The following is a 23,722-nucleotide window of genomic DNA, read 5'->3' as shown; positions in this document are numbered from 1 at the left end:
GTATAATGACCCCCGGCGCCCCCCATTTAGTATAATGAGCCTCTATTCAGTATGATGACCATCAGAGCCCCCATTCAATATAATGACCCCCAGTGACCACCATACAGAATAATGACCCCCAGTGCCCCCTCCATACAGTATAATCCCCAGTGTGGGGGCCACTGGGGGTCATTATTCTGAATGGGGGGTGACTAGGGGTTATTATTCTTAATGGAGGGCCACTGTGGGGTCATTATACTGTGTTTGGGGCCACTGGGGGTCATTATACTGTGTGAAGGGGGAATTGGGAGGTCATTATACTGTGTGAAGGGCTACTAGTGGTCATTATATTGTATAGGGGCCACTGGGGGTCATTATACCGTGTGGGAGCCACAGAGGGACATGTAAATGTACAAAAATGCCTCAAGGGGACCCACTGGGATTTATCGCCCAAAGGGCCAACATGAACCTGGAGCCGACCCTGCTCCTTATCTCCTCTAGTGGTAGCTTCAAGCAGTCAGTATTTTATCAACCAACTAAGATTTGGAGCTCTGCATTAGGAAAACAGAGCTGATCCACCTTAAACTTGTTAACAAATTACAGCTCACATATCAGCACACAATCTTAAAACATTATAATGGTAAAAGGTGATGATGTCGCTTAAAGCTACAAATATATGGACATATTTAGACTAAATCCATTGAACTCACTTATAAACACTTTTTATCCGGTTTCCTATGTTTGAAGGATATACAAAAGTACAACAATTTAAGAAAAAAAGCAAAATAAGTTCAAAATAAGAGCCTTCAGCTGTCATCTCAGACAAGTTTTTGATAGAGATGTCGCGAACATAAAATTTTCCGTTCGCGAACGCGATTTTCCGCAAATGTCCGCGAACGGGCGAACCAGGCGAACCGCCATAGACTTCAATAGACAGGCAAATTTTAAAACCCACAGGGACTCTTTCTGGCCACAATAGTGATGGAAAAGTTGTTTCAAGGGGACTAACACCTGGACTGTGGCATGCCGGAGGGGGATCCATGGCAAAACTCCCATGGAAAATTACGTAGTTGACGCAGAGTGTGGTAAGTTAAATTCGCAATGCGATTAATATAACCTGTATTAATCGCATTGCGATTACAGCTTAGATCTGAGTTCCTAATGGTTGTATTGCTAGAATATAACGAAGATTGAGACTATAGTGCTATATTCGTCAATTCTAGCAATTCTAGCAATACAACCATTAGGAACTCAGATCTAAGTTGTAATCGCAATGCGATTAATATAACCCGTATTAATCGCTGGGGCCACCCGGCCACATTTACTAATCTTTGCTCAGGGGGGCCCTCATAAATATAGACCCACATGGTGTGGACTGGTCATTTCTACTAAAGAATATAGTTTAAACGTTTATGTGCAAAAGAGAAAATAAGAAGTCAGCTCCAATCAGATATCTGCACATAGACCAAGACTCTGGGTCTATGCAGATATCTGATTGGAGCTGACTTAGTGACTTCTTTTTTTTCTTCTCTTTATCTCTTTATTATGGCTTCGGGGGGGGGGGGGGGGGCAGGGGTGACACCATTTTCTACTGCACCGGGTGACACCAGCCATAGCAACGCCAACCATTAGGAACCCAGCTCTAAGTTGAATTCGCAATGCGATTAATATAACCTGTATTAATCGCATTGCGATTACAACTTAGTCAAATTTGTGACACTGCAGCTTCAGAATGAATCTAAAATGGATGCTGTCCAGGAGGTGGGAGGGTCTGGGAGGGAGGGTATGATGCTGATTGGCTGGAATGTGTCTGCTGACTGTGAGGTACAGGGTCAAAGTTTACACAATGATGACGAATAGGGGGCGGACCGAACATCGCATATGTTCGCCCGCCGCGGCGAACGCGAACAAGCGATGTTCGCCGGGAACTATTCGCCGGCGAATAGTTCGGGACATCTCTAGTTTTTGATGCTTATTTGCTTTACAATGCAGTTATATTCTTGAGACATATATCCTGGAATAATGTCTCTTGGGCAGGTTTAAGGTCACAGGCACTTCAGCAGTGTGACAAACTTTAGGTGTGGGAATTTAATAGAGCTCATTCTGTCTCTACTTTCTAGAGATTACTTTTTCCACATCATTTTTATAAGATGTCAAGTACAAAACATTTAAAGAGAGCAGAATACCACTTTTCAGATTTAGTATAAATATCAAAAGCATCTGTCTTTCAAGGTAATGTGTTATTGTGCCCTTTGCTGAGAAACATACCATATGAAAAGGGAATCTATCACCAGGTTTATGTAGCCCTATCTTAGGGTCAAATACATTAATGAAAGAGACCCCGATTCATCCGCTAGGTCACTTACTTTTTCTTTTTTTGTGAATTAGCTTTCATACAATTATAGCTTGAGCTAACATGGTCATTAATGCGCGTGTGAAGTGGAGTATTGCATATTTAGGATATCAATTTGCCAAACTAATAATTTAAAACCCCCAAAGAAGCACTCAGCTAAGGCTACTTTCACACTCACGTTTTGGGCGGATCCGTCATGGATCTACAAAAACGGATCAATTACAATAATACAACCGCATGCATCCGTCATGAACGGATCCGCTTGTATTATCTGTAACATAGCCAAGACGGATCCATCATGAACTCCATTGAAAGTCAATGGGAGAAGGATCCGTTTTCTATTGTGCCAGATTGTGTCAGAGAAAACGGATCCGTCCCCATTGACTTACATTGTGTGCCAGGACAGATCTGTCTTGCTCTGCACCACATGGCAGACAGAAAAACTCTGCAGGCAGCGTTTTGGTGTCCACCTCCAGAGCGGAATGGAGACTGATTGGAGGCAAACTGATGGATTCTGAGCAGATCCTTTTCCATTCAGAATGCATTAGGGCAAAACTGATCCATTTTGGACCTCTTGTGAGAGCCCTGAACGGATCTCAGAAACGGAAAGCCAAAACACGAGTGTGAAAGTAGCCTAATTTATTTTGCCTATTTAGTGCAGCAATAGGCTATTAATAAAGAATGCGGTAGAGGCTTATGTGTAGACCTGTTTTAATTGATATGCCTATTTATGGGTCCTCTACCATCTTGGTTACATATTATATATCCCATTATGCCTCTGACTTTTCAGAGGCAAGGGGTGCTAACTCTGATCACTCTGCACTTGCTCTGCTCTGATGTTCTTTACATTAAACTCCCCTGATTCACGCTAGCTGTCTATACCATCTGTGTACTGTGTACCATACTATCTGTGTGCATAATCTACATTGTATTCTATGATTTGCTGCTTTATTCACACACTTCTGCCCTCTACCTCCTGCTTGAAAGAGAAAAAAGAGAAGAAACCTATCACTAGCAGGAAACAGGGGAGAGCAGTGTGAAGCTGCACCTCATAGGGATACACCGGAGGTTCTGTACACAGTACACAGATAATTTAAGCAGTAAATGTGAGTTATGGATGTTTTATAATTCTTTGGCTAATCATTATAGGGACTCGCCTAACATATTATACCACTTTTGGTCCATTATATAAGGCAGAAATTATATCTTCAGCAGTACTTTGTGCAACTATGAAGATGAAGGGCAAGGAGTGTGAGAGCTTCCAGGAGAGATTTGACAGACAATAGTGTAATCCTGTAGTTCACAGAAAGTCAGCCACACAGGTGAGACTGACTTCCATAGATGACCAAGCTCTTGATTTGTGGTCTGAATTGGAGATCATATGAATTACTGATCCTCGGCTACAGTCAGCATTATGCTTCAGAGCTGCATTCATAAGTGTACTCACTGTCATTGGAAACAGTCCATACACTTGTCAGTCAGACAGACACACATTTTATGGGAGTGAAATTCAACTGTAAGCTCTATTAAAACAAGAACTAATGTATGAGAGGAAATTCTAATACATTTTATCTACTTTTGTGTAGACTACAATAACAACAGCTAAAGTTGAGCTAGTCTAGACAGGAGGTTGATAAAGGAGCTGTTCTTTCAGAACCTGTCCTTGGAGTGGTCTTTGTGCCACAAACTACTGAAGTGTCATAGATGTAGAGTTGTAATGCCATCCACCATTAAGGTTTATTTTTTCTTGGAGAACAAAACAAACATGGAGATCCCTGGCCACATCGAAATGTTATCCACAAATGATTAAATTGAAGCTAAATGATTTTGGACATATGAGAAGCCTTGTGTCACTTCAGAAACTGGCATTTATTATTTAAAGTTAATACAAGGTACTTCCTAATGTATTGTGATTGACCATATTGCTTCCTTTGCTGGCTGGATTCATTTTTCCATCACATTATACACTGCACGTTTCCATGGTTACGAACACGCTGCAATCCAGCAGCAGTGGCCATTCTTGCCCACTATAGGAAAAAGTGCCAACCTCTCTGGTGGCCGGGACTGTGGGAACGCAAATAGGCTAGTGTTTTCTCCTATAGTGTGCAAGCACGACCACCGCTGCTGCATTGCAGGGTGGTCATAACCATGGAAACGAGCAGTGTATAATGTGATGGACAAATGAATCCAGCCAGCAAAGGAAACAATGTGGATAATAACAATACATTAGTAAGTGCCTTGTATTAATTTTCTCTACATGATAAATGCTATTTGCTGAAGTGACACAACCCCTTTAAACCAATTGGTTGACAGGAGAACCAAAAAAAGAGGAAGACCAGTAAAGTAAGGGAATAAGGTATAATTAAACAGAATTTTCTGTCCTGCCATGAGTGGATTAGAATTTTTGATTTGCTGGACACGTACCACTGCATGTATAGCATTTGGTTATCTCTATCAGCCCCATAGAGGTTACATGGACCTGCAGGCTGCATGCTTGACTGCCACTTCATTCAAGAAGGGAACATGGGACGTTTTTATGATGAGTTGGGAATCCCAGCAGTTAAACACTTGTTATTCTGGGGGGAATTCTTAAGCTTCAGATGTTAATATCAGCCTGTGCTTAAATATTCCAAAATAAGGAGGAGTGGAGGGAAAAGCATGGCTCAGGGAAATAAGTCAGAATCCAGATGTATTCTAGTGCAAGTTTTACAAAAGTTGCAGATTCTGTCATTGGAAATCCAGCTAAAGTTAGGGAGACTTTTCCAGGTATTTTCAAATTCTGACAAACCCTTTTTATATAAGTGCTGCAGATTCTATACTCTACTATACAGTAGAGATGAGGGAAAATTTGGAAAATTTGGATTGGCTGCTTCACCTAATTTTGCAAACAATTTTGCTTTGTGACGAATTACTTTGTCACAAAGTGCATTTCTTTGTAAGTAGTGGGTGCAATGACAGGGAGTTGAGATTGCGCCGGTCCCCTGTGATGGTAAAAACAGAGTGTAAAATTAACAGAACAATTAATGAAATCATACTTACCTCCTGCATTTGCTTGCGACGGGCTGGCCGCCGCCATCTTATTGAAGATCTGGCAAGAAATGTTGTGCGACCCGAGTTGACGTCAAAACACCGGCCGGCGTGGTGACATCATACGTCACCGCGCACGGGATTTCATCCTAGATCTTCAATCAAGATGGTGGCGCCTAGCCCGTCGCGAGCAAATGAAGGAGATAAGTATGTTTTTTTATGTTATTTTTTACGCTATTTCAGGTAAAATCGATTCGCTAACAAAAAGCACAAGGATATTCAGCTTCACGGCGAATCAAATTTATTCTAAAATTCGGATCAAATTCCATTTCGTCGGGTTCGATTCGCTCTACACTAATTATAACCATTGAAGAGGCTGTCTGAAATTTGAACCCCCCACCGATCTGATATTGGTGGCATATCTTAAAAATAGGTCATCACTATAGTAATCAGCACATTTAAGCAGGATCAACCCTATAAAACCAGGAATTTATCCTGGTAGGCTTGATCCTTCTGATTAAAATAAGGCCGCTAGTTTTACACTAGTTTCAGCAGAGAACAACCTGCCGAACCTCTCTGGATCCGCCATTGCCGGATGTAAACACAATGCCCGCCAGCCCCATTAACTACACTGCTCAAAAAAATAAAGGGAACACAAAAATAACACATCCTAGATCTGAATTAATTAAATGTTCTTTACATAGTTGAATGTGCTGACAACAAAATCACACAAAAATAAAAAAATGGAAATCAAATTTTTCAACCCATGGAGGTCTGGATTTGGAGTTACACTCAAAATTAAAGTGGAAAAACACACTACAGGCTGATCCGACTTTGATGTAATGTCCTTAAAACAATCAAAATGAGGCTCGGTAGTGTGTGTGGCCTCCACGTGCCTGTATGACCTCCCTACAACGCCTGTGCATGCTCCTGATGAGGTGGCGGACGGTCTCCTGAGGGATCTCCTCCCAGACCTGGACTAAAGCATCTGCCAACTCCTGGACAGTCTGTGGTGCAACGTGACGTTGGTGGATAGAGCGAGACATGATGTCCCAGATGTGCTCAATTGGATTCAGGTCTGGGGAACGGGCAGCCCAGTCCATAGCATCAATGCCTTCGTCTTGCAGGAACTGCTGACACACTTCAGCCACATGAGGTCTAGCATTGTCTTGCATTAGGAGGAACCCAGGGCCAACCGCACCAGCATATGGTCTCACAAGGGGTCTGAGGATCTCATCTCGGTATCTAATGGCAGTCAGGCTACCTCTGGCGAGCACATGGAGGGCTGTGCGGCCCTCCAAAGAAATGCCACCCCACAGCATTACTGACCCAATGCCAAACCGGTCATGCTGGAGGATGTTGCAGGCAGCAGAACATTCTCCATGGCGTCTCCAGGCTCTGTCACGTCTGTCACATGTGCTCAGTGTGAACCTGCTTTCATCTGTGAAGAGCAGAGGGCGCCAGTGGCGAATTTGCCAATCTTGGTTTTCTCTGGCAAATGCCAAACGTCCTGCACGGTGTTGGGCTGTAAGCACAACCCCCACCTGTGGATGTCGGGCCCTCATATCACCCTCATGGAGTCTGTTTCTGACCGTTTGAGCAGACACATGCACATTTGTGGCCTGCTGGAGGTCATTTTGCAGGGCTCTGGCAGTGCTCCTCCTGTTCCTCCTTGCACAAAGGCGGAGGTAGTGGTCCTGCTGCTGGGTTGTTGCCCTCCTACGGCCTCCTCCATGTCTCCTGATGTACTGGCCTGTCTCCTGGTAGCGCCTCCATGCTCTGGACACTACGCTGACAGACACAGCAAATCTTCTTGCCACAGCTCGCATTGATGTGCCATCCTGGATAAGCTGCACTACCTGAGCCACTTGTGTGGGTTGTAGACTCCGTCTCATGCTACCACTAGAGTGAAAGCACCGCCAGCATTCAAAAGTGACCAAAACATCAGCCAGGAAGCATAGGAACTGAGAAGTGGTCTGTGGTTACCACCTGCAGAACCACTCCTTTATTTGGGGTGTCTTGCTAATTGCCTATAATTTCCACCTGTTGTCTATCACATTTGCACAACAGCATGTGAAATTGATTGTCACTCAGTGTTGCTTCCTAAGTGGACAGTTTGATTTCACAGAAGTGTGATTGACTTGGAGTTACATTGTGTTGTTTAAGTGTCCCCTTTATTTTTTTGAGCAGTGTATAATGGAGTCCAACAGAGCGCCGACTGCTACCTTTATCCTTTAAGCAAATTGGGGCAGGGCCCAGCCCCTTGGTGCACCTCAGCTTTCCACTGCTGCCATGCCGCTTTCCGCACTCAAGCCCTCATTTGCATTAAGTCTAAGAGCCTTTTTTATTCAACAGATTTTTACAAGACGGGTTATCATTTTAATCACCAGGATCCACCCTACCAGGCAGTATGCCTAATTAAATGGGGTTGATCCTGCTGATATAATCGGTGGGTGTCTGTGTAATGAATGATTTCCAGTAGGTTAAATCCCTTTAATAGATCTGATCACTGTCTATGCCTGGAGTTTCAAATGTTAGATGTTATTCCCGTGGAGGTCCTCATAGCAGTGCCCCGTTCTGCCTATCCAGACTGAACCCCCAGAATATACATTATAAACTGGGAGCGTCTCTAATGCTCATTAAAATTGATTTTATTTGAATTCTTCTAGAGGTAATAAAGCCACAGTAAGTAAGTATATAACCTAAGTAATAAATCATATGTACTCCGCATAGCAGATATTAAACAAATGTCTCCACACTGCTGCATATCCAGGGCTAAACACTGGTATAATCCTGTGCATCCATGTATAAACTGCTCATTTAGAAAATGTCGCCGAATATCAAATGCAACAAAGGAATGAGAGATTTTCTTCTTTGCTTTATTTCATTTAAATTCAGTCACAGCCTGCATCAGCCCTCTGGTCCCTTTAGGTCGGTTGGACAGAGAATGCATTGTCTCCACTGGTGAATATTCTGCTGCCATTTGAATGGGGCTCTTGTTCCTGCAGAAGGCCATACATTCACTCCCAATCATCCTTTCTGTTCTGGCACAGTTCGGTGCAACGCTCTTGTTGACCCAATCATTCCCCCATTACCTCCTTTCCTCGAAATGCAGGCCCAAAAATACAACGGAGACACTTTCACCCCTGTCGTCTATTTCTGACTGGTTCTAATCTGAATTGCAACTCTTCTGCCCTAGTGCTGAATAGATACAATAGAAGCACAAAGCACCAAATATAGAACAAAGCCTGGAGGCAGAAGCAGAGCAGAAGTCTGAGGAGATGAGGGCTGAATTGAGTGACATTAGTAGTCTGGTCATATAACTTCTGGTCCCACCTGAAGCTCCCAGCCTTCAGCACCACCAGGTCATATAGACCCCTCAGCACCCCAGGACTGTATTGCCACCCATGGGGTGAAAAATGAGCCTCCTTCCTTTATCTAGACCATACTTCACTACTTTTCAGAAAGAAGCAGAGACCCCTGGACTCCTAGAGTAGCATGCATGAGTCTTGGTGGTGCATCCTGATTAAATACATATTTTTTCCTCAGACTACTTTTCGTTGCCTGTGGAGGAGGCCAGTAATGATGAGAAATGAGTGAATGAGGAGAGATGTGTCAGCAGAGTCTCATCTGGAGTTTGTTTTAGTGTAGGGGTCTGTTCTGCATCTCTATTAGTTTAGGGGGTCTGGTCTAGGGTCAGAATGTAGAGGTCTGAGTATTAAGATTCTGGTTTGGTTCTGAGTAATTTCGGGATCCTGGTCTTGAGTTTATATATTTTATACGGAGCCTGGATCTGTATTTGATTAGGGGTTATGGTCAAAAAGTTTTTATTCATTTTGGGGTGTGATGGAGAGGGTCATAGGCACTGTTTCTGTTTCAAATGCCAGGTATTGGTTTGATGTCATTTCTCAAAAGTGGGAAAGTATGGTCTGCTCTACTGAATGTAGCTGCCCACTGAGATAGATTTAGGTATTTAATAGAGTAGGATCCTGTCTGGACTGCGGTCACTTTGCTGGGGTAGGTGGGCACAGATGTGTTTTGATCAAAATATATTTGTTAAGAACCTCAGGGTTATTTATCATATTAAAATGAGCTATTGGTTCATACATAACCTTTGTATTTAGTGCTATGAGAGTGTTGTTTTAAGTATGGTCTAGACCAGGGAGGCTCAACCTGCGGCCCTCCAGCTGTTGTAAAACTACAACTCCCACAATGCCCTGCTGTAGGCCGATAGCTGTAGGCTGTCAGGGAATGCTGGGAGTTGTAGTTTTGCAACAGCTGGAGGGCTGCAGGTTGAGCATGCCTGGTCTAGACCCTTAACTGTTGCCGTATTTGACGATGGCAATAAAGGAGTTAAACAACCAGAATCTGCTTTAAACATGCATGCATGGCTCAGAGGGGAAAAAACTCCTGCCAGACTCCCCCCCCCCCCATTATGTTGCTGGGTTCATTTCTTTCTGCATAGTAAACTATACTGCTATGAGTCTCCAAATTGTCAGCCTTTCTATTCTCTTTACAAGTGGCATGTGTGCCACATAGGAGGAGATGGCAGGAAAAATAAGAACAAGATATGATTTGTTGCTACAGCTGGAAAGAGATGGGCCACACAGCACCAGTGCCATCCACAGCCGTCAAACAAATGAAGCCTTGTGTCACTGTCATTGGAGGAGGGTAGCGAAAGTGACACAAAGTGCCCTCTGCTATCTATCTATCTATCTATCTATCTATCTATCTATCTATCTATCTATCTATCTATCTATCTATATCTAAACTAGTACATGGATTGCAGGATAAAATTTACCAGGAAAGATTAAAGGACCTTAACATGTATAGCTTGGAAGAAAGACGAGACAGAGGGGATATGATAGAAACTTTTAAATACATAAAGGGAATCAACAAGGTAAAAGAGGAGAGAATATTTAAAAGAAGAAAAACTGCTACAAGAGGACATAGTTTTAAATTAGAGGGGCAAAGGTTTAAAAGTAATATCAGGAAGTATTACTTTACTGAGAGAGTAGTGGATGCCTGGAATAGCCTTCCTGCAGAAGTGGTAGCTGCAAATACAGTGAAGGAGTTTAAGCATGCATGGAATAGGCATAAGGCCAGTCTTCATATAAGATAGGGCCAGGGACTATCCATAGTACTCAGTATATTGGGCAGACTAGATGGGCCAAATGGTTCTTATCTGCCGACACATTCTATGTTTTCTATGTTTTCTATCTGATGTAAGTGATGATCTATACCACAGGGAAATAAACAAAAGTGACAATTTTGACAACATGTTTTTGTTCAGCCATGCATTCCAGCAAGAAGAGGCATGGTTGGCAATGGTTGACAGGGACAGGGCTAGCCACCCTGTCTAGCACCAGTCCATCATAAAACTTCCTTTATTAAATCATGGAAGTTGAAAAAAGTAAAATCAAAAGCAAGACCTATATGTTTTGAATAGACACCCCACTCTTAAACCTGGCATTAACCATCGTGTTCTTCCCCTCTTGGTAGGAATAGGCTGGTCCTACTTCCTGCCAGGAAGGGAAGTTCCAGAGTAGAGAAAGTGGAGGAAGGAAGCACATGCCAGAGCTCCTACTCCTAGAGCCTGATTTGATTTTTCTGTGAGAATGACTAGCAAGATTGGGCTTCACAGATGCCGCACTGGAAAGGCAATGAAGTGTATTTAAGATACTGCGCTGAAGGACAAGTTTTAGAGATCAATGGTACTATACAGGTATTGCAACTGGATGCAGGCTGGCATGCGAAGATGTGTCACTATACAGGTGTTTGAGCTGGTTGGAACCGCTTACCTGTAGTGAAGACTTCAGTTGGCATGCTTTTGTCTGCGTCCCTGTAGGTTCGGTGAGGCGGCTTTTTTCCTTTTCTTTTCTTTTCTCTACTTTTTTGCTGCTTTATTGATTTGGTTATCAGTTCGTTTTTTCTTTTTCTCTTTCTTTATTCTTTATTGATGCTTTGGGTCAGGATGGGGTAATCCAGCTGCAGGATGGGTCGGCGTGCTGCCTCGTGCCCCGGCCGGTGGCACGCTGCTGCCGCAGGTGGAGGTGTGTGTAGGGGAGTGGTTGGCGCTCACTTGGAGTTGGTTAGTGACGTCACTAAAGCGGTCAAGCAATGACCGACAGGTGCCAGGTATCCTTCTCCAACGCGTTTCGAACAGACGCTGTTCTTCCTCAGGGAGTGTTGCCTGGCTGTTCATGCACTCTTTTTATAGGCACTTCTCCAGAGCTTTAACCTCTTCCCTGCCAATCCTGCATGCATTCAGTGTCATTCACCTATTCAAAAGCGAACAATTCTAGCTCCGCATTTAGTCCGTTTGGTATTAGGCTGTCCATATTGAATATCCATTTGGATTCCTTTTTTGACATCTCCTTGATGTAATCCCCCCCCCCTCTTATTAGGCGGTATTATTTCAACCCCACAAAAATGGGATCCAAATGGATATTCAATATGGACAGCCTAATACCAAACGGACTAAATGCGGAGCTAGAATTGTTCGCTTTTAAATAGGTGAATGACACTGAATGCATGCAGGATTGGCAGGGAAGATGTTAAAGCTCTGGAGAAGTGCCTATAAAAAGGGTGCATGAACAGCCAGGCAACACTCCCTGAGGAAGAGCAGCGTCTGTTCGAAACGCGTTGGAGAAGGATACCTGGCACCTGTCGGTCATTGCTTGACCGCTTTAGTGACATCACTAACCAACTCCAAGTGAGCGCCAACCACTCCCCTACACACACCTCCACCTGCGGCAGCAGCGTGCCACCGGCCGGGGCACGAGGCAGCACGCCGACCCATCCTGCAGCTGGATTACCCCATCCTGACCCAAAGCATCGATAAAGAATAAAGAAAGAGAAAAAGAAAAAACGAACTGATAACCAAATCAATAAAGCAGCAAAAAAGTAGAGAAAAGAAAAGAAAAGGAAAAAAGCCGCCTCACCGAACCTACAGGGACGCAGACAAAAGCATGCCAACTGAAGTCTTCACTACAGGTAAGCGGTTCCAACCAGCTCAAACACCTGTATAGTGACACATCTTCGCATGCCAGCCTGCATCCAGTTGCAATACCTGTATAGTACCATTGATCTCTAAAACTTGTCCTTCAGCGCAGTATCTTAAATACACCTCATTGATAATCAATTTGCAATAACTCATGATTTCCAGGTATGCACTTTGGGAAAGGATATTCCTGTTCTTGCTATTGATTCCGCTCCACTTTCTCAGAAATCATTAAAGGGCATAGTTCACAATATCCGTTTAATTGTGAGTGATGCTCATGTTAAGGATGTGTCATGTTTTGTCCTTAGCGGTTTGCCTACTCCTCTAGTGTTGGGGCTACCTTGGCTTACTAAACATAACCCCACCATTGATTGGCAAGCGAGGCAAATAAATGGTTGGAGTGACTTTTGCAGAGAGAATTGCCTCATGACATCTGTTTCTGAGGTTTCTACTAAGACTGTACCACCTTTCCTCTCTGAATTTTCGGATGTCTTCTCTGAGAGTGGAGTTCAGGATTTGCCTCCGCACAGGGAGTACGATTGCCCTATTAATCTCATCCCAGGTGCCAAGCTGCCTAAATCTCGTTTATACAATCTTTCCCAACCTGAGAGGGTCGCTATGCGTGCTTATATCTCTGAGAGTCTGAGAAAAGGACACATACGACCCTCGAAGTCACCTGTTGCCGCTGGTTTTTTCTTTGTTAAGAAAAAAGATGGTTCTTTAAGACCTTGTCTGGATTTCAGGGAGCTGAACAGTATCACTATTCGTGACCCTTATCCGCTTCCTCTGATTCCGGACCTGTTTAACCAGGTTGTTGGGGCTAAAGTCTTTTCCAAATTAGACCTAAGAGGGGCATGCAACTTGGTCAGGGTCAGAGAAGGAGACAAATGGAAGACGGCTTTCAATACCCCTGAGGGCCATTTTGAGAATTTGGTTATGCCTTTTGGTTTGATGAATGCCCCAGCCGTTTTTCAGCATTTCGTGAACAGCATTTTTTATAATTTAATGGGAAAATTTGTATTAGTGTATTTGGATGACATTTTGATTTTTTCTCCTGATTTCAAGACTCATAAGGAACACTTACGTCAGGTCTTGCTCATCCTGCGGGAGAATAAATTATACGCGAAACTGGAAAAATGTGTGTTTGCGGTTCCAGAAATTCAATTTCTGGGGTTTCTTCTCTCCGCTTCTGGTTTTCGCATGGACCCCGAGAAGGTCCGCGCTGTGCTTGAGTGGGAGCTTCCTGAGAATCAGAAGGCGCTGATGCGTTTTTTGGGCTTTGCCAATTATTACAGGAAATTTATTTTGAATTATTCCTCTGTTGTTAAACCACTCACTGATATGACCAGAAAGGGGGTAGATTTTTCTTCCTGGTCGGTAGAGGCGCGTAAGACCTTTTCTAATATCAAGGAGAGTTTCGCTTCCGCTCCCATCCTGGTACAACCTGATATTTCGTTACCCTTCATAGTTGAGGTTGATGCTTCTGAGGTGGGTGTGGGTGCGGTCTTGTCTCAGGGTTCCTCTCCTGCCAAATGGCGACCGTGTGCCTTTTTCTCGAAGAAACTCTCCTCCGCAGAGAGAAATTACGATGTGGGAGATAGGGAGTTGTTGGCCATCAAGTTAGCTTTTGAGGAATGGCGCCATTGGCTAGAGGGAGCCAGACACCCTATTACCGTGTTTACTGACCATAAGAATCTGGCCTACTTGGAGTCAGCCAAGCGTCTAAACCCGAGACAGGCCAGATGGTCTTTGTTCTTTTCAAGATTTAATTTTGTTGTCACGTTCCGCCCTGGGGTTAAGAATGTAAGGCAGATGCCCTGTCACGTTGTTTTCCGGGAGGTGGGAATTTTGAAGACCCGGGTCCCATTTTGGCTGAAGGTGTGGTGGTCTCTGCTCTTTTTCCTGAATTGGAGGCAGAGGTGCAGGCAGCCCAGTCGGAGGCTCCTGATCTTTGTCCTCCTGGGAGGTTGTTTGTGCCTCTCACTTTAAGACACAAGATTTTTAAGGAACACCACGATACGGTCCTTGCTGGGCACCCGGGGGCAAGAGCCACACTGGATCTCATCGCTCAGAGATTCTGGTGGCCTGCGCTTCGTAAGTCGGTTGAGGGTTTTGTGGCAGCCTGCGAGACTTGCGCTCGTGCCAAAGTCCCTCATTCACGGCCATCAGGTCCTCTCCTTCCCTTACCCATTCCTTCCCGTCCTTGGACACATCTGTCCATGGACTTCATAACGGACCTGCCTCGTTCCTCGGGGAAGACTGTGATTCTGGTGGTGGTCATTTCATCCCTTTTCCTGGTTTGCCCAATGCTAAGACGCTGGCGCAGGCATTTATTGACCACATTGTCAAATTGCATGGTATCCCTTCAGACATAGTCTCTGATAGGGGCACGCAGTTTGTTTCCAGATTCTGGAAGGCTTTCTGTTCTCGCTTGGGGGTTTGGTTGTCATTCTCTTCTGCTTTCCACCCGCAGTCGAATGGCCAGACGGAGCGCGTCAATCAGAATCTGGAGACATATCTGCGCTGTTTTGTGGCGGAGAATCAGGAGGATTGGTGTTCGTTTTTGTCCCTTGCTGAGTTTGCTTTAAATAACCGTCGTCAGGAGTCCTCTGATAAGTCACCATTTTTTGGTGCATATGGGTTTCATCCGCAGTTTGGGACTTTCTCGGGAGAGGGGTCTTCTGGTTTACCTGATGAGGACAGATTCTCCTCGTCTTTGTCATCTATTTGGCAAAAGATTCAGGATAATCTAAAGAGCATGAGTGAGAGATATAAGCGTGTGGCGGATAAGAGACGTGTGCCTGGTCCGGACCTGAATGTTGGTGATCTGGTGTGGTTGTCTACCAAGAATATCAAATTGAAGGTTCCCTCCTGGAAGTTGGGTCCTAGGTTTATTGGGCCTTACAAGATCCTGTCTGTCATCAATCCTGTTGCCTACCGTCTTGATCTTCCTCAGACTTGGAAGATCCATAATGTTTTTTATAAGTCCTTATTGAAACCTTATGTTCAACCTATTGTACCCTCGCCTTTGCCTCCTCCTCCGATTATGGTTGATGGAAATCTTGAATTTCAGGTCACTAGGATTGTGGATTCTCGTCTTGTCCGCGGTTCCCTCCAGTACCTCGTTCATTGGGAGGGTTATGGTCCTGAGGAGAGGATGTGGGTCCCAGTGACGGACATTAAGGCCACTCGTCTCATCAGGGCTTTCCATAGGTCCCATCCTGAGAAGGTGGGCTCTGAGTGTCCGGAGTTCACTCATAGAGGGAGGGGTACTGTCACAACCAGACAGCTGAGAAGCTCTGACAGGAGCCGTCCAGAACCTCCTCCTTGAGTTTCTTTGTTTTGATTTCAGTTCCTCATCTTGTTAGCCTATCTCAGCTGTCATGCAGTTGGACTGATTGCTTCCCTTTAAGTTCCTCCCCATGATGCATTAGGTTGCGGCTTATACAACTTCCTGGAGTGTGTGTGCATGCTGTTCCTAGTTCCCAGTCGTCTGCAAGTTAAGTACTGTTTATGTATTTGTGATTTTCTGTTTGCTGGATCCAGGTGACCCTGGCTCCCTCCGTGTCTGTGTAGGGGGCCGGTGGTCGTGTCCCCTCACTATTGTAGGGTCTTCAGGTGTAAGATAGTCGAGGTACGTGGATATGCGCCCATCCACCTTTGGGGTGTTCGCATAGGCTGAGCAGTCAGGGAGAGTGGCAGGTCTTATGCAGGGGTCTCCCTTTTGTTCCTTTGTTGTGGATCCAGTGAGTCATAGATTATATTGTATTGTCTTGTTTCCCTGTACACCATCCGTGACAGTCAGACACCCATCCACCTAGAATAACCACCAGGCTATTCTAACTTGAGGCCTGTACCACACAGTGGACAACTATACCCACAAGTGCATGCTAGTGCCATCTAATTGCCACACAACCAGCCACCATACCTCATCATCTGGTGCCAGAAACTGCACTTTGTACTTTATACTGCTGGATGTGCCACAAGTTATATTTAAAAAAAAAAAGACTGTTATACATTTAATTCAAACCACCAGGGAGCAACGGCCTGAAGGAATACATTGTGACACAAAATCTGATCAGAGCCACTACTATTTCCATCATGTGCACCAACTCCTGATCTGCCTGCTGCACAGGATTGTGCCTTACTATTGTTACCCTAATTGCTTTGTGGACACTAAAAGAGACCTTATTGCCTTGCTGGAGGGAATTCAGTGGACGTCACTACCATATAGTTTTAACAAGACTCCTTGAGGGTGTTTCACATTCACCACCACTTGCTACCAAGGTCCAGAAATGTTTAATTTACAGTGCATCAGTAAAGAAGGGGTTAATTGTCCATCTTAGACCTGCGAAATGTGCGCTAAAGCTCCACCTCTCCAGCAGATGAGCAGGCAAGTCTGCCCTATGCTTCGCTGGGTGTGAGAGTCCAGCCGGGCTCCCGTTTGACATTTTGTCAAGGCTAAGTTCTGTGGGCTTAGAGAAAAGCCTGTCCCTGAAGCGGGGAAGGTTGCCTGACTTCAAGATTAAATCGTCTTGCTGAAGTGCACAGATCTTTAATGGACAGCCCCATGTACCATAATGGCAGGTAGATGAGCCAGGCCTAACTGGTCAGCCATGAGCTGAGTTGATGACCCCAAAGCATTGTAGCTATTGGAAGAGCTACTGAAGACCATAGCTGGTCACCTGTCTTCCACTACAGGCTGCTCCTACTGAATCAGCGGTTGCAGCTGTGGCTTCCGCTCCACAGCTAGGCCTGGGTGTCTCTTCATTTGGTCTCCATGCACTGATAGCCAGTGCGATACCCAAAGTCAAGAATATGGGATGCAGTACCCATTTCAACAGAAGGCCCAGGTTAAAGATTGGGTGATCCAGGTGCTTGACCACCCTCACCCCAGTGACCCAGTGCTGGACCAATGCATCTCCGTGGCCCGAGGCTTTGGATTCCTTTTTGATTCTGAGACCCAGGATAAAATCAGTGTCAACAGCAGGTCAGTCAAGGGGTTCTACCTACTATCTGCCCTTCATAGTCTATACCAAGGTGATCAGGTGGAATACCCATGCCTGGTCCCGGGGCTCATTTGGTACACCTGGCTTTGACCTGAGAGGCAGACATCTGCACCGTTGGAACCGGAGGTTCTGCATCCTGGAGCTCATTCCTTCTTGATTCAGGGGGCTTTTACATACTGAAGATGAGAGGGAAGCTGTTCCCCCTGTGGCTACTAAGGGTTGCCAATGCACCATGAGATCTTACCAAGAACTGCAAGAGTTGATGCTGTGAAATCACCACCAGATGGTCCTCTTATTCATCTAGAAAAGGAGTAAGAAGAGTTTCCCCCCTTATTTGAGGAAATATAGGAGCGCTAAGAATGTCAGAAGAGTAAGAAGATTGGGACTGGCTTTGTTAGCTAGTTTAAGTTTTGACCATGAACAGCCACCTTCCTGCCTCTTGTCTTCAAGGAACTCCCCCTGCAATTAAAGTCCAAGTTGCGCTAGTTGTGCTATTCCTCCTCCTTCTCAGGTTTTTGCCAACACCTTGCCTGAGATGGGCCTGTAATGTTGAAAGAGAGCTGTACCCAAGACATCTGCAATTGTTTTATATGTGCAGTTAGGTATTATGTTTTTGTTCTGCTGTGCATTCCAGCAAGAAGAGGTATGGTTGGCAATGTTTGGCAGGGACAGGGCTAACCACTCTGTTACTCCCCTCTTGGTAGGAATGGGCTGGTCTTATTTCCTGCCAGAAGGGGTAGTTCTGGAGTGGAGAAAATGGAGGAAGGAATTATATGCCAAAGCTCCATCTCCAAGAGCCCGATACAATTTTTCTGTGAGACCCTTACTCCAGGAACATTGCCAGAATCAAGATACAGCTTTCATAAACGCTACAGCGGATAAAGTCAGCAGAGTGACCAGCAAGATTCAGCGTCACAGTCCCTGCTGAAGGTGAGGGAAAACAGGCCAGACTCCCGTCAGCTAGAATAACCACCAGGCCATACCAACTTAAAGCCTGTACCACACAGTGGACACCTATACCCACAAGTGCCTGCTAGTGCCATTTAATGCCACTCAACCAGCCACCATGCCTCATCATCTGCTGGATGTGCCACAAGTTATAAATTTAAGTAAAGAGAGACTGTTATACTTTTAATTCTGGCCTGATGACATGGTCCAGAGGAGCAGAGAATGATAATAGTAATGGCTCTGGCTACAACAGTTATTCACATAAATCACAGTGGCAGTTGTCACACCGATGCTCCCTAGAGCTGGGACAGTGGTAGGAGAGGCTCCTTTCTTGATGGTAGTTGGGGTGTCCTTGGTGTTATGGGTCCGGAACATGTGAAAATACAGAGATTTAGGTCCTGTGGCCGGCGAATGGTGTTGGAGTCACTGACCAGGCCAGTTATAGAAGACAGACAAGTCTTTCTTTAGTAAAGTATAAAATGGGAGTTGTAGAACATCCAACAGTATCAAAACACAGTTCCAAACAATTCACAGTGCAAAGGTTTCCTGATAGCAATGCATGGATATATGCAAAGATGGGGGTTGTAGCACTCCTTCTCTCCTTCTATCTTTCCAAAGTCTCTCTCTTTAATTTCCAGCTGAGAGGTACAGGATTAAAATATGGGTTGCAAGGACCATGTCTACGTTTGGAAGGATGCATTCGCAATGTCCCTCTCACTGCGGTACATAAGAACTTTAACATTTAAATAGCAAGAAACCTATTCTGCGGTACTACACATAAAACGGTATCATACTCTTATGTTTGGCACATACGTCAAGATATGTCTTTGATGTATGCTGTCTTTAAAGGGGGAATTTTTTGTGAAAAGCATATCATTCTGACAGCTTTCCCTCATAAGATATTGATAAATATGCACCAGTGTCTCTCCTTAGAGTTCCCCCTTCACCCATTACAAAGAAAGTTTAAAATAAGTCATTCTTTATCCTTTCCATCACTGCAGGGAGTTATACTTCAGTTGGTACATTCACATAACACCTTAAAGTAGAAGACCTGTATGTAGGACTTGTCAGACATAAGTAGGTAATATTGCCAGTTTGATGAATCACAAGCTTTGAAGACTTAATTTTTCAGTTTGTCTGATATATATGGTGATGTAAGGACTTGGAGGAAGGTTTTATCCCCTAGAGCTGATACTTTTAATCTTTTCAGTGTTAGAAGGGATTGCAGAGAACCACTCTGTGTTGTATTGTATACTAGGTAGCTTAGGATGAGCTATTTTAGCCAAGCGGCAAACATCTTAAAGAATCATCAAAACTATCCCAAAAGGAGAGAACATCTCTTGCGACTAGTTATCTAGGTTAACGACTGTCCTATCGGAAAATAGAAGAGGCATATTATCAAGCCTTCTTCTTTATTGTTCAAGGTCTTATTCTGTTCTACTAATTGCATCTTATGTTCTAATCATTAATTTCAGTTTTTGAAATGTTATCCACACACTGCCAATGATCCTTCACCTTCCCTTTTAAGAAAATACCAAACTTTTTTTTTAACTCCTATATAAGGATAAAGGGGCCAAGCATGGCCTATATGGGTGTAGTATGGGTTGTAGTGCTGACAGTAGCAGTGGAGAAGTAATTTAGGTACCTTGGTGCTGACATGCTGTGCTTATATCTTTGTGGCCCAAGCTTGAATATAAAACTTTCTTGACAACCTTATGGATTCATTATTTCTACTAATAAGCTAATAAGTACCGCCATTGCTCAAATGATTTGTTTGAGCTCCAGAAGAGACAAATCATGGCACCCCACATACAGTGGCATGGAAAAGTTTGGGCACACCTGGTCAAAATTACTGTGAACAGTTAAACAAGTTGAAGATGAAATGATCTTCAACATGAAAATGTAAAATATGAAAATAAAAAAAAGTTTTTGCTTAAAATACAAAGGAAATATGTAATCATTGCCTTTATGCCTTTTGGGGATCATTTAATCTTCAACTTGCTTAACTATTCACAGTAACAGTAATTTTGACTAGGAGTGCCCAACCTTTTGCATGCCACTGTAGAGGGTAGCTGCTGGTAACAGGTTCCCAAACCAGCAATAAAACTGATAATTGAAATTTCTGCACATTCCAAAATTGTTTATGTTTTTATTGGTTTCTCATGCTTTTAGGTGCAAATCAGATGATAGGCAAACGTAAACGTTTTCTGTCAGCAGACCTCTATCATTGTCCAGACAGAAAGACTTGAGGAAAGCAAGCTCACCAGTGATTACATCACCATGCTTTCCTCATATCTTAGTGTCTCAGCAATCAGATGGCCTAAAGAAGGTCTTCTGACTGAAAACATTTGCTTATTTTGGTAGTGCATCCTCTTTAGAGATGAGAGAATCAATTCAAAATTTATCGGATTCATCATGAATTTCACAAAAATTCTTCTGCCAAATAAATCTGAAGTTCAGGCGATTCACTTTGGTCAAACACTGCAAAACTGCGCTTGACATTTTAATTTTTCTTTAGCGAGAGACCCTGCAGACATCTCCCAGTTAAAACCAGATAGTGACATATATCCTATATCTAATCAGTTTTTTTTTTTGATTGAAATTTTTTTTATATTGTTTCTTGAACATGATTCTGGGAGCTGCCATCTTGCCTTAGCTGTTGTTAACAGCATCTAGATGTGCTTTACAGCAGCCACCTTTGGCCTAGGCTTGCCAGACTTATGGCTTTAGGCCAGGCAGTCCAGCTTCCTGACTTCCAGTCCTCTTTCAGGCGTAATGCCTAGATGGACAACTGGAAGTCCTCCATTTTAGTGGCTGAGTGAGTCGGCATCCTCAGTCATTTGCTAGGGTGGAAGAGTGACCAACTTTGACAGTGACACACAATGGCAGATGGCAGTCAGTGCAGACAGTAAAAGCAGCTGTAACTTACTCTGTCCACAATCCTCCTCTGTAGTAAAGGACCAGCCTGTCAGCCTTAACAGCGCTGGCTCCATACCTTCTTGGGATCCTACTTCTGATGAAGGCAGCTGAACAGCACTTAGATCCACAGTGAGTCCATCAACATACAGTGACTCACCAGTGACTAGACTGCCATTAGGGAAGCCACAGCCAGTATAATGTTCAGGACAGTGCACTAGGGGCAGACCGCTTGGTTTAGGGTGGTGGTTGGTGGTGCTTAATGGGGAAAGGTATGGCCTAGGATGTCCTCCTTTTTAGGCTTATGAAAGTGGCCAGCGTACATGGGCCATAAACACAATGGATAGGAGGGGATCTCACTGACTTTTATGATAGAGTTTACTGGGCATGCTCTGTGACCTCTGAAGAGGTTTGGAGGGAGTAGATAAACTTTGACAAGCACTTATTATGAATGATGGATCATGTGTGTCTATCTATCTATCTATCTATCTATCTGTTTATTGTAGGTAATATCTGTCGTTCCAATCTGCATGTGATGATAAGCAGATAGCTGCATTAAAGTGATCTGTACATACCAAGACGTGGCACCTATTATGAGACTTAGTGGCCATTGCAAAAACTGCAGGATAACATAGATATTGACATTGAAAATTAAGGGGGTTTGCCACTAATATAAATGTATCCCACACAACATATATTACTGTTTCATCACTTTCCCATATTCTATTTATCAAAACTGCCTCCTTTTAAAGTTATTAGCCTACCATTGCACCCCGTGGCAAATATGTTTAGATATTTAGTTACTGTAGGTTATATCCTGCTTTGGAGCCTTGTAATATAGGATGTAGGATGTGTCATTGGTATGAACAAGGGTCAAGAGTCACATGATCTGCTGAACTCCGGACACATCTCACTGCCCTAAGGCATGATGAGATAGCAGACACATGACAAACCAGGATTCAAGCATGTGGGATAGGAGAAAACTGTAAATGAGGCAAATTAAATAAAAAATACCCAAAGAGGAATGGGAGTAATTGATAAAAATACACTTTAGAGTGAAAAGTAGATTGATAACGCAACCCCTTTAAATATAACATCACCAAAAATTATTTAAAAATATGTTTAACATAAAAAAATGATTTCAACAGCAGGTCATTTTCTGATTATACATTCCCTTTAATATGCTTGCTTGGAATCAATGATAGCAAATAGTTTCAATACTGAATTTACAGACAGTCATTCCCAGTGGAAAGGTCTGTGCACAATCTGGGAATTCCTGATCTTCTAATGTTTTCTGTTTTTGAAGCTTTGGCAGTGAAAGGTAGGACCACACAAGCAAGGCCTGAAGTGGTAGCATGGAGATGAAGTATATTTATCTTTACCCAGGTTTATTTGGCTTTACAAAAAGGCAAATTCTGTGTGTCTGGCAATGACCATAATGTAGCACCATGGTGGTCCCATTATTAGTGGATTATCTGTATGTTCTGCTACTACACTAGACAAGCTCTGCTAGTGTAACTTTATCTACTATAAATCCGATCCAATTTCAGAAATAGATAATGTTGGAGACTCACCAGCATATGATGACAGCTGCAACGCAGCTCCAGGTGATGCAGCAGACACGGTTGCGCTTAGAGTCTACCTCTTCCTGAGGACTGCAGCAGCAGAATTTGATTAAATACACACAGATTAAGACAAGGCTGATCGCCAGGCAAAGTCCCGCAATGCCAGCTAAGAAAAGGAGAGCCTGGAGAAAAGAAGAGAAAACAATATTTAGGATATAAAAGGCAGAAATACTGGACAATCTGTGGGGTTAAACCTTTAATTTATGGATGGTGGGGTGGCATTGTAGGCAAAAACAAAAGTAAAATGGACTGTTCCTAAATTATGGCAAGGGGATGTCGTTGATCCCTGACCTTTGCAAGGTCTTCTGGTCCAGAAAGTCGAGAAATAGATTGATGTGGCCCTTCTCACTTTAAAGAGGGCTGTGAGAAGGACCCAATGAGTACTATGGTGGAGATAGCACAAGTTGACCCTTTAAAAAAAAAATCTGTAAGTGCAATTTGTAGTTCAAACACGTGGTGATTTTTTTTTAAGAGGTTGAATACCTTTACAGGGCACTGTGCCTAATTCATTTTTTAAGTGGGTGAATATTTTTACAATGTACAGTACTTGAAAGGACATCACTGAAACCAATGGCTCTTCTGACTAAGAGAATTAAATTGGAGATTCCAAGTTACAGAAACCTACAGAAGGCAATACAGAAGATCAATTGAGGCACCTTTATCGAAAAGTTACAAGTAATTCAGGTTTTTGACCACAAGAGATGTCAAGGCTACAGAGAACTGGGATTTATAGTGTTGACATGAAATATATAATGTAATTTACAAGATTATTTAAAAATATGGCAGCTATGTAGGTTCAGTTAAAACATCTGTACAACCAGGGGGTTCCTACATATCTACTCAAATTAGATGAATATATTGT

At 43.6% G+C, this 23,722-nt stretch overlaps 1 protein-coding gene across 2 annotated transcripts in view; it reads right to left on the bottom strand.

The window, feature by feature from the left end:
• The window catches only part of TTYH1 (tweety family member 1), a 203,729-nt gene that overhangs the window by 87,802 nt on the left and 92,205 nt on the right, over positions 1 to 23,722 (bottom strand). For both annotated transcript variants that reach the window (XM_040432833.1, XM_040432839.1), the window contains exon 2: positions 22,810 to 22,982. In XM_040432833.1, the coding sequence (XP_040288767.1) occupies positions 22,810 to 22,982 (173 nt within the window). The remainder of the gene's footprint in view (positions 1 to 22,809; positions 22,983 to 23,722) is intronic.

This window comes from Bufo bufo, chromosome 1 (genome assembly GCF_905171765.1).
Source record: "Bufo bufo chromosome 1, aBufBuf1.1, whole genome shotgun sequence".
NCBI lineage: Eukaryota > Metazoa > Chordata > Amphibia > Anura > Bufonidae > Bufo > Bufo bufo.
The sequence above is the reverse complement of the archived record's forward strand: the minus strand, read 5'-3'. Positions and strand labels throughout refer to the sequence as shown.